This window comes from Quercus lobata, chromosome 5 (genome assembly GCF_001633185.2).
Source record: "Quercus lobata isolate SW786 chromosome 5, ValleyOak3.0 Primary Assembly, whole genome shotgun sequence".
Lineage (NCBI taxonomy): Eukaryota > Viridiplantae > Streptophyta > Magnoliopsida > Fagales > Fagaceae > Quercus > Quercus lobata.
This window is the reverse complement of record NC_044908.1, coordinates 2,042,538-2,054,487: the sequence shown is the minus strand read 5'-3', so window position 1 is coordinate 2,054,487 and position 11,950 is coordinate 2,042,538. Positions and strand designations below refer to the sequence as shown.

Below are 11,950 nucleotides of genomic sequence, written 5' to 3'. Positions count from 1 at the left end.
GGTGCCCATAAGGTAATTGTTAATAAATTATAATAAGAAAGTTTTAATATCACTTTTATGGAAAATATAAAAAGTTGTTAACAACATTTATTATTTTATCATTCTTTCAATAAAATGTTTCTAAAAATAATTCATAAACTAATGTCCTAAGAGCATTGGTTAACATTTTCCAATAAATAAATACTCTAGTGAAATCGTCAGGCCAGACTACCTAAAGATCAAGCTCGTCAATTATAATTAAAAAATTAACATTAATCAATGGAATGCTCTTAACCCATCACTTCTTCTTTCTTTCTTTTTTTTTTCCTTTTTTTTTTTGAGAAATAATTACAATATGCTGCTAATCCCGCAGCTCAAACCTTTTTCTCCCTAGACCCCCAAGCACTTTGTACATAAGAAGGTGTCCATTCAGTTACAAGACCTTTGGCAACCCAGCACTTCTTTTGAGCACCAAAAACTTGTGCAGGAAAAAGGATCACACCAGGCAGGGACATTGCATTTTTGTCATCCTCAAGAGTTAAGACAACCCCACCCAATAACCAAGCAGTCATAACCATGGTTGTCCTACTTATACGACAAGTCGCATATGGTAATGGCAGCAACCGTTAGTTTAGTTACTAGACCAACCATCACTTATAACTTATATCACTGACGGTTATTTTTACTTTTATTTTTTTTTTTTTTTTATATATACTTCTTATAAGAGCATTTGCAGCAATGGAGCTATATAGCTATAATGGTATTTTTTTAGCTTTTTGTCACAAAAAACACCATGCAACAGTGGAGCTAAATCTAAAAGATTTAGCTCCTCGGCTACAGTGCACATCTATTTTTAGATGTGCACTGTAGCTCACAGGTAAAAAAAAAAATACTTTTTTATTACAATTCTCTCTCCTCCCCAATTAAATATACATTTCCTGTTTTCTCTCTCTCTCTATCCGGCTTCTCTCTTTCTTCTTTCTTCCTCAGTTTTTTTTTCTTTCTTCCTCAAATTTTTTTCCTCTCTTTCTCGTCGGCCAGCTCCCTCATCTCCCTCATCCCTCAGCTCGCCGGCCAACTCCCTCATCGCCGATCTATTCCGCTGTCGTCGACCCACCCCAAGCCCCATCGCCCACATTGATTCTGACGACGATTCCGACGAGGAAGCCCCCGACGCTGCAAACACTGAAACTCCTATGAAGACGACTCCTCCATTCGCACCTTCACCACAGCTCGCCTCGACGCCGCCAACGCGGGTGGAGGCTCCGGTTCGGCTCAGCTCGAAACACGCAGATCAAGACGGAGAATCTGAGCTCCTCCGCCACGGTTAAGATCAAGAATCTGGGTCCCACAGCTCAGGCCGGGAGCTCGGTGCCTGGAATCGTTGTTTAGAAGTGATTGATTCAATGAATTGAGAATAGAAATGGTGTTTGTGGAATTTGTGAATGTGGTTGTGGTTTTGTTTTTTTTTTTTTTTTTTTTCTATGTTCTGTTGTGATTGTCAAAGTAGATGGTGGTTGTGGGTGTGACTGATGATGGAGGTGGTTATGGATAATGGTGTGGAGGTTTTTTTTTTAGTGAGATATATTATTTTATTATAGTAGTTATATTATTTTATTGGGATATTTATATTATTTTATTAGATTAGAAGTTAAAATAGATCTACTGCTATAATATATGTGAAGCTAAAATAGATAAAGTGATTTTTTGTAGAGCTAAAAAGCTAAAAATATAGATCCACTGCTGTGGATGCTCTACTAATAGTTTTAAAGCCCTTCAGCGTCTTCCTTTACTTTCCTTCTTCTTCAAGTTATGTCATACCATCCTCTACTTCACTCTCTGAATTTTCAAAAACAAAACTTTACTATCTGTGACTGACTCTATATTTCTTACACACACACACGCAAACACAAAATCTCAGCCAACCCAGAGCAGAGTTTGTGTTCTTCATCATCATCAAAGATCATTAAACACTCAAAAAGTCTCAGACTTTCCCTTTCATTGATTCATCCACCTTCATTCTGCGCCCAATAAAAGCAACCCCACCAACACAAACATGCGTCGTGGAACTGGCCGTGGCAGAGCTAGGAGCACCGGAATCAAGTGGGTTCAAAAGTTGACCAGTGATTCAGTGCATCGTCACAGCCCTGTAATTTTACCACACCCCTTTTCCCATTTTTTTCCTTATTGTAGAATTTTAGCATGGAAAAAATGCAGTCTTTGTAGAATTTTTGATTTCTCATTTTGTTGAAGGTGTTTTGATATATAGGAAATGTACAGTTAGTGGTTAATATTTTGATTATGATGTGACATGTTTATGGAAAAAGTTGCAAATTTGAGATATGGGTTTTTGTCATTGTTGGATTAGTTTAAGGAATATTGTGAAAGATTTGCAAAAGACCCAAGTTGAATATTTGAATAGAAAAGGATGGTGTGGGTTTAGTAAGTAAGAAAAATTGGTCATGATTGTGTAATGTGTGAAAATTCTGGAATTTATGTAACTATGATTGTGTACTGATTGGATTACACAATATTTATCTGGCATAATATGAGAATTTCATTACAAATGTCATATGTGATATATGTTATGTGTTACAGCTTTCGCATTACTGCGTAAGTTTTTAATGTCTATATGTGATAAATCCTACAGATATTCCAGGTTGTGTGTTATCCAGTTTAAATATATACACACAGAAATTTGTTATTAAGAAATTTTACTCTCATTTTATTTACTTATGGTGAATTTGATAGTTCTGTTTCCATCTTGGACAAAAACTCAATTCCTAAGCTGTCTGGTATTGTCGTCATTTTGGGGGTCGGGGTTTCGGGTGTTGGTCATTGTTTGAAGTTGCTGTACTGAGAATATATGCTTGAAGCAAATTGATTATCCTCTTTGTATTCTATTTCCATTATTTATCAATTGATTTTATGAGTGTTTATGGGAGTTGAGTTTGAGTAATTGGTTTTGATTAAACTTGGGGTTTACTTATTTATTTTACGAACTACAGGTCATATTCTCTTTCCATTATTTATCGCTTGATTTTATGAGTGTTTATGGGATTTGAGTTCGAGAAATTGGTTTTGATTAACCTTTGGCTTGTTTTATTTATTGTATTATACAAACTACGGATTGGAGCAGATAGACTCGCTGAGGAGGCTGTTTGTGGTAAGGATGGATCCTTCACGGGCGAAAGGAATAATTTGCAGCAAATGTCACATGGTAGTGCTCCAAAGCACTCTGACTATAAACCCAAATTTGGTAGCAAAAACAGGCAGGAGTGGCATTCACGTGGTGGCATTCAAAAGGTACCAATTAAGTTACAAGAGGGTCTTGATCCCTTATATATATATATATATATATATATGTATGTATGTATGTATGTATGTATGTATGTACGTATTCACCTATGTAGTTTTTTTTATTGCGTTGTATTGAGTAAATTTTTTATTTTATTTTTGGGTAGAAGCATTGAGTAAATTTTGTTAAGTCATGCATTATATCATCATTAATTGTGTCTAACCATATGGTAGCATAAACTTTTAGAGAATCCTTACTATCACTTTTTACAGAGAGTTTTGTAAAGGACTACACTTTGCTTTTAACTAGGAATACTTTGACACTATATTGAAAAAGCTTTAACCCAACATTTTTTTTAAAATTTTTTTATAAAGATGCTTGAACCCTACATTTGAGTAAAGAAAAAATAAGGAAGAAAAGTTGAAAAAAAAAAAAAAAAAAAAAAAAAAAAAGGTCATACATTACTACTTTTATTTTTAAATTATCCTTAAATCTTTTTCCAATTTTAAAAATTAATAGATACATTTTCATAACTTTCTTAATAACACCTTATAATTTGATGGGTCATTCTACAGTTTCTACTGTAGAATGCTCCATTATTTGATTTGGTTTATTTGAAAAATCAAATTTTAATATTTTATTTATAAAAATACGTATAAATAATATCCCCTTAAAATTTTAGAATTTAAGTTGGACAGAAAGGATTAATTTGTTCAAAACATCCCTTATTTTCACATTAATTTTTATTTTTTTAAATCACTTATTTATTAGATTCTTAGCCCCTCGGTCTGGAGAAGAGAAAAGGGTTTAAAACCCTTCACCTTCTTCCTTTCCTTTTCCTTCTGCTTCAAGTTATATAACCCCGTCCTCTACTTTACTCTTTGTGACTGACTCTATCTCTCTCTCTCTCACACACACACACACAAACTCAGCCAACCCAGAGCAGAATTTGTGTTGTTAATCATCATCATCATCATCAAAGATCATCAAACGCTCAAAAAGTCTCAAACTTTCCCTTTCAATAAAGGCAAATAATCACAACCACGAATGTGATATGATAGGGATAATTTCATTACAAATGTGATATGATCTATGTTATTTGTTACTGCTTTCGCGTGACTGCATAAGTTTTTAATGTTTATATATGCTAAATCCAACAGAAATTCCAGGTTGTGTTATCCAGTTTATATATATACGCACAGGAATTTGGTATTAAGGAAGACTGAGAAATGTTACACTCATTTAATTTACTTAATGGTGAATTTGATAGTTTTGTTTCCATCTTGGATAACACCTCAATTCCTCAGCTGTCTGGTATTGTTGTCATTTTGGGGGGCGGGGCTACGGCTGCTGGTCATCATTTGAAGTTGCTTGAAATTAAGTACTGAGAATATATGCTTGAAGCAACTTCATTATCCTGTTTGTATTCTCTTTCCCTTATTTATCAATTGATTTTACGAGTTTTTATGGGATTTGAGTTTGAGTAATTGGTTTTGAATAAACTTGGGGTTTGTTTTATTTACTGTATTTTAGGAACTACAGGTTGCATTCTCTTTCCATTATTTATCGCTTGATTTTATGAGTGTTTATGGGATTTGAGTTTGAGTAATTGGTTTTGATTAACCTTGGGTTTGTTTTAATTTTTGAATTATACGTACTACAGGTTGGAGCAGACAGACTTGCTGAGGAGACTGTTGGTGGTGAGGATGGATCCTCCATAGTCAAAAGGAATAATTCACAGCAAAGGTCACTGGGTAGTGTTCCAAAGAACTCCGAGCATAAACCCAAATTAGGTAGCAGAAACCGGCAAGAGTGGCATTCACATGGCGGCAAAGATGGTTTTGCTAATATAGTGAGGTCTCAACAAGGAATAAATTCACCAGAGAGTGTAGGCAGTAGATCAAAACAATTCAAGTGCATAGGTACTCCAGATTCAGCCCATAAACAGGATTTTCTTCAATTGTCTGGGCGGTCTGATTCTGAGGACTTGGATGCAGGGAGAATTCAGAGTGGGAAAATCTTAAGTGTCAGTTTGGAGGTGAACATGGAATTCAAGTTGAAAATTTCTGTCCATCAGGATGAGACTCAGGTCCTTTCTGTATCTGCTAAAAAATATGAGCCTTCTTCAAGCAAGGATCCAAAAAGTTCTGCAGGCCATAAAAATTTAGAGCATTCTGAGCACTCTGCAATGCTTGACTCTCTTGATCTCTGCCCAACCAAATCTGAGAAAACTGTTATGCTCAAACCTCCTTTACTAGTACAGAATAGAGGAAGGCGGAATGAAATCAAGTCCTCCTTGGAGGGGCAAAATGGAATTGTGTTGAGGGCTGGGATGGTCCTTCTAAAGAGTTACATATCATTCAGTGATCAGGTCAAAATAGTAAATAAATGCCGAGACCTTGGTCTGGGTCCTGGAGGTTTCTACCAAACAGGTAACCGTGATGGAGCAAAACTGCGATGGAAGATGTACCTCGGTAAAAATTGGGACCCTGAGACAGGTAACTATGGAGATCACCGTCCAGTTGATGAGGCTAAACCACCCACTATACCTGCTGAATTCTATGAGTTAGTAAAACAATCAATTGAAGATTCCCATTCCCTTATTCAGAAAAATTCCAAATCAAGCAATGTAGAAAGCATACTTCCCTGGATGTCACCAAACATTTGTCTTGTAAATTATTACTCTGAAAATGGTCGACTTCGTCTCCATCAGGTGTGCCTTACCCATATCATCTGACTTATCAATTTCTTTGCAATTTCTATTCTTGGAAATTCTTCCTTCCTTGATTATGTTTTATTTTTTATGAATTATTCATCCATAACTTGCACCTCACTTGTTTCTCTAGATTCCTCGTTAACTATGGCTTTGTGAAGTTTCTATGACAGCTAATGACTTCAATTCCATGCAGGATCGTCGTGAAAGCCAAGAAAGTCTTGCTAAAGGTTTACCTGTGGTCTCTTTTTCAATTGGTGACAAGGCAGACTTCTTATTCGGTGATCAGAGGGATGTTGACAAGGCAGAGAAGGTTGTGTTGGAATCCGGAGATGTTCTTATATTTGGTGGAAAATCTAGGCTTATTTTTCATGGTGTTACAGCCATTCACCCAAACAGTGCACCAAAGTCCTTGCTTGAAGAAACAAAACTCCGGCCTGGCCGATTGAATCTTACTTTCAGACAGTATTGAAAACCTTGGTATATATTTGGAATCCCTCAAAGTGAATAAGAAAGTTTCTTGAAGCAGAGAGGTACATGATAGTTTTGTTGATGTAATAACCGTCTATGTAGATATACGAGATTCTGAATAATCAAACTAACCTGTCAATTTAAGGCTCTTGCATTATCAGCATATATAGGTTCTGATGTTAACCGACTTGACATTTCACTGACCTCTGCAAAATTGAAATATGAAAGAGATTATATTACTTGTAATATTCAAGACAACTACTTTAATAAGGAAAAAAATAAAGGCACTCATTAGCGTGACAGATAGAGAGAGAAGGGGAAGGGGGGAGGCTTTGGATTTATTACTAGTCTAAGAAATAAAGTTTACTAAGTAATTCTTCTGATTTCTTTTTAGCAAAATCTAGATAAACAGAAATATGTGACCTTCACACACAGAGAGGGGCGGAGCAGGGTGGGGAGAGGAGGGGGAGGGGGGGGGAGGGGGGGGGGGGAATGTGACCTACAAGAGAGTTATGAAACTATAATTTATTTTGTGTTAACACCATATAATTTGATGTCACAAACATAACTTCACATTCAACAACTGTTTCAATCAAGCGCAAATATGTGACCTCCACACACAGAGCTGTGACCTACAAGAGAGTTATGCAACTATAATTTTGTGTTGACAGCATACAGTTTGATGTCACAAACATAACTTCACATTCAACAAGTGTTTCAACCAAGCGCAAATATGCCAATAACCGTTTCTTTAGAGACAATATTAAACACAAAATTTTGATAATAGCTAGCAAACCCACAAAATCCATCTTGCCAGAACTTCAAAGCAAGCCTGGCTTTGTTCTTGACACTCCTCATGCCAGTGTGCGGATTCTGGTACAGCAAAGTGGAGGTACCTTTACGAGTGGATAGGTACCGATTGCACTCTAGCATTATTTCAACAATGGTGAATGTATCTATAATAGCTTCTTCTTTCAAGACTAAACACAACCACGAATCAACAAAGCAACGAACATGCATTTCCAAGCACATACATACAACTACAAGTATCCTAAGACATTGAATGTTCTTTTTGGGGTGCCCTATGTGTGTGTGCGCACACAAAGCTGTGCAGACCTGTGAAATAAACCCACCAGGGTGACCAAAGAGAAATTTCTTATTGAATGCAACAATGCAAGATCTTAAGCATTTCATACATTATTTAAAATTTGCGAATAGATTATGTTGCATAGCTTCAAACAAACATCAGAACAAAATAACATAATTAAATTTAAGTATTTCTGAAAATAAAAAGGAATATCTTATGGTCCAACTTTTCACCAACACCAAGAACTTCCTGAATATTGCAAGTCATTATTTGGTGGACTTCATAGAGTTCATCATTCAACTTTGCAATATTCTGCTGGGTACAAGTGTCCTGATACAGTTTCTGGGTTTTCTGTATGAATGTGTCTTTTAAACATAAAAAGTAGGAAAATTAAACTCATCAAAAGAAACACCAACAAGAATGCTGAAAGAATAGGAAGTACAAAAAAGAATCATGAAGAAAAAACAAGACATACCAAATTTGATGAAGGTATAAGGTCGGGCAGCAGTTTCAATTTGAGCCCCATTAACAAGCTCAAATTCGTTCTTGAGGTTTTCAAGGTATTGAAAGGCAAGTTTCTTAGGATAAGCATGGTCACACATTGTCAAGTAATAAACGCATCCTTCGATAATATAACTAAGAACTTACATCAAGGTAACATTAAGATTGTTCCACATTCAGACACAATTATTATTTTAACAGAGCATATAGAAAAGAAGATCAGATGTCCAACTTATGTAAAAAGAAAGAAATTCTAACTGAGTCTCTTTTATGCAAAGTAGGGTACTTCAGCATAAAGACATGTTGAAAAAGACAGCATAATTTCTAAACTGAAGCTGCTATAGCCATCAAATCTTGCATCCGTTAAATATAATAGAACAATTTTAACTAGATGGCAACGCCTACAAGGAACTCAATATCTCACAATCACCTAAAAGTCTCATAAAATCTCCATAATTTCACATTGTGTTTGAAGCCAACCCCAAATTTAATTGCAATAAATTTTTCGCTAGATTGAATCAAGTTGGGTTTCACATTGTGTTTGAATACTCTAAACTATAAAGAGATTGCATACTCCAGACTGTACCAGAAATAATACTGTAGTTTCTATCACTCATAAGTTATACTGGGAAAATACACACACACACACACACGTGAAAAATTTCACAAGGATACTGGAAAATGTAAGGGCCAATTTCAATTGACATCCTTGAAGCCTCATTCTGACCTCTTGATAGGTTTTTAAACAAAGCCTTGACTTGCTCTTTGTAGAATTCAGCATCTTTTAAATCACGGCCATCATCTAGACCCTCTGCTAGTGGAAGACCATCAGTTACACAGGCAATCAAAGTTAGCTTCACCATCTTCAGCTTAGACCTTTTCAGCTATACAAAAATGACTCAAATTTGTTAGCTATTATCCCAAAACCAGGAGATTATGAAGACAACAATCCTACACAAATAAGAAACTGATATACAAATTAACAAATAACTCAGCTTAGTACCATAACAAACCACTAAATTCACATAATCTAACGGCTACTTTATCTCTCTCAGTCATCCATGAACAACTACTGCCATTTAAGCTTAACATGCAGAGTCCATAATCATATCTGTCATGGTAACACCATCTATAGTTCCTCTTAACTCTAATGGATCACAATGAGTTATTAAGCAAGGTCACATCTTGACAACTCACCTCTTCAAATGTTACTCTCAAAATCCAAATGACCAAACTCCCATTAAAAAAATAAAAATAAAAAAAGACCCATGATTTGGTTCTTACAATATTGACATATTTCATTGTGCTGGGCATTAGGGAGGCATTTGTTAAAAACCACAAAGAACAAAAAAAAAACCCATTTTTTATATTCACTAAAAACACATAAGAGATCACCAAAATGACCCAATTCTTCTTCTTCATCACATGCTATGAATTCAATTGTGATAATACAAAATGATAAGCATTCCCCATCTGAATCAAGATCTCCAATGATCTATATCACAAGGCACCAAACCAAGCCATATGAGCCACCAAAATCATATCTTTATTCATTTTTTAAAATACCCATTAAACCAAAATGAACAATTTGCTGAAAAAAAAATGCCATTCCCATCTGGAAATTCAGACTAACAACCTTAAATAAATAACAAAGACACAGTTTTTACTGTGTATTTTTTTTTAATATGTAATGGACATACCTGGTTTATATCATTTGGACTTTGCTTTTGATGTGAAGGATCTGAGGGACGGTGATGACAATGCTCAGAATCTGACCGAGACAATATGGCTATAATAGAGGGGTTTGTTTTTGAAGGACCAAAAATAATGAGAGAGTGCGCCCTTTAAGGTATTGTACCTTGGAAGGCCGATTTGGAAATAACCTTATTATTCTCAGAAGGTACAACTTACACAGCCGTGATATATTGTCATAATGTAACCTATCTAATTCTCATCCAACTCTTTTTTTCTTTTTTATTTACGTTTTTTTTAATGTAATTTATTTATTTACGTTTTTGAATTATCAAGCAGGATGAATGAACGTAACTTTTTTTTTTTTTTTTTGAGAAACGAATGAACATAACTTGAAAGAGTAGTTCTAGAAATACAAACTATTTTGCAAAAGAATTTACAAATTACTAATGTGAGTTTTTTTTTTTTTAAGAAACAAAAAAAAAATATTGTGGTAAGTGATTATTGGTAAATAAAAAAAACGATGTTAATGGTATACTTAAATGAAAACCTATAAGAAGTTGTCCATAATATTAATTTGTAAAAATATTGTAAAATAGTTAATGTTTATAGCATTTCTCAACTTGTAAGTATGTAATAGAAAAATAATTAAAAGCAACTAAATTTTATGATTAGAGGTAAAAAATAAAAATAAAAAACCATATACACAATTTTGAATATTAAAAACTACAGCACACCTTTAGCGTGATAGTTACTCCACAAGTATAATTGCTTGTGAGGTGTGAGGGATAAAAGCCGAGATTCAAGTCTCTAGGAAGGAACTTTATATATATATATATATATATATATATATATATATATGTAAGGACGCGTTTCGTGGCGGACCGTAACAGTGTCGGGTTCGCACGTGAAAAGGCCCCTAACAATATCATTTGTAGAGCGTGGGTTTGGAAGGCTAGGCCTTGGTTGATAGGCGATGGGTTTTTCGCGGTGTTCGTACCAGTTTAGGTTTTCCTACACCCCTGGAGTCTTTCTCCTGGAGGTGGGCTGGGAGGCTCAGGTTTCTGGCCATTTTTCCCAACCCCCTCCCAAGATTACTTAGTTTTCCTTTTATACTCGCCTGTATCCATTTATCCTTCATTCACGTGTAGGGTCAATCTTTCCAAGACTGATACTTGTCCCATCAGTCTATCCCCCAAAGTCATTGGGGGTGGTTGTAAAAGCCAAAGAATGCGGCCCTGTCGGGTTCAGAACATTAAATGATAATAACAGCAGTTTTCTCCGGATATTTTAGATCTTTTTTCCGAGTTTCAGTTTTATACCATTTTACCCTTCTTTACGAGGGGGAACTTTGGGTCTGCCGAGGACTGAACTACCCTCGGCGGTACCCAAAGTCTATTTTGTTGAACTTGGGCTATAATCCTCCTCGGCTTGGCCCATAAATCATTTACGCCCTACATTAGCCCCTCAAAACCCGGCTGTCCAACCTCTGGGCTGGACAGGGGGGTTTTGGTGACGCCAAACTTCTTCCTGTGGCCCAATCCATTCGGCCTATTAAACACGCTGGCGGTTCCTCATATGCCCAAGAGATTCACCGGTTTACGAGATAGTTTTTAATTTCGCGCTTGAGGCGTTCTTATCGCTTGGGGTATCCAAAACGAGCTTTAAATAATCACTATTTACGAGACTACTTTAATTCGACGGTTTATTTTGATGGGGTGGAGAAGTGGAACCGGCGTGTTTGGGTTTGCTGATTCCTTTGGAGATCTGAACCTATTAAATGCCCCCCGCTCCGCCCTCTGTATAAGTAGGACAGGAGGAGGTTATTGTTTTTACCAAAAATCCCTTTTCATCCCCCTGCGACTCTGGAATACTTAGCCTCCCTTAGGATTCGGTTTACTCGCTGGTTTATACACTTAATCGTAAAATACTTTACCATAACAACAAGGGATGCAAAAGCCCCACCCCTCCCAAAAACGCCACGTTCCGATAAAGCTTATCATGGCTCGATCGGGACAAGGATGGCGAAAACCCAAAATCAACCTCATCCTTCTTTCAGTCAAAATCCGAAGCAGGGACTCGTCACGTCAAACTTTCGACGTGACTGAGTCGAGAACACCCAAGATTGTTACCATCCGGCTCCTCACGAGCGTACCTAATATGGCACCGGCGTGTTAGGAGTCAGGGCTAAGTGCTTCTGCTTCTCCCT

At 36.2% G+C, this 11,950-nt stretch overlaps 2 protein-coding genes across 3 annotated transcripts; one reads left to right on the top strand and one right to left on the bottom strand.

Moving 5' to 3' along the window:
• The first annotated feature begins 1,772 nt into the window (after positions 1-1,772).
• LOC115989603 lies at positions 1,773-6,484 on the top strand. 2 transcript variants are annotated; one of them, XM_031113378.1, is made up of 3 exons: positions 1,773-2,128; positions 4,965-5,990; positions 6,187-6,484. In XM_031113378.1, exons 1-3 carry the CDS (start codon positions 2,036-2,038, stop codon positions 6,460-6,462), a joined length of 1,395 nt encoding a protein of 464 aa, XP_030969238.1. In that variant the 5' UTR covers positions 1,773-2,035; the 3' UTR covers positions 6,463-6,484. The 2 variants fall into 2 exon arrangements, with proteins under 2 accessions (XP_030969238.1, XP_030969237.1); XM_031113377.1 differs by lacking the exon at positions 1,773-2,128 and adding an exon at positions 3,143-3,285 and having other exon boundaries at positions 4,941-5,990.
• A 93-nt stretch (positions 6,485-6,577) lies between these two features.
• LOC115989604 (25.3 kDa vesicle transport protein-like) lies at positions 6,578-9,879 on the bottom strand. The gene is made up of 4 exons (XM_031113379.1): positions 9,750-9,879; positions 8,725-8,933; positions 8,024-8,184; positions 6,578-6,667 (listed from the first exon to the last, which is right to left on the bottom strand). The coding sequence occupies exons 2-4, from the start codon at positions 8,910-8,912 to the stop codon at positions 6,597-6,599; spliced, it is 420 nt and encodes a 139-aa protein (XP_030969239.1). The 5' UTR covers positions 8,913-8,933; positions 9,750-9,879; the 3' UTR covers positions 6,578-6,596.
• Positions 9,880-11,950: the final 2,071 nt, after the last annotated feature.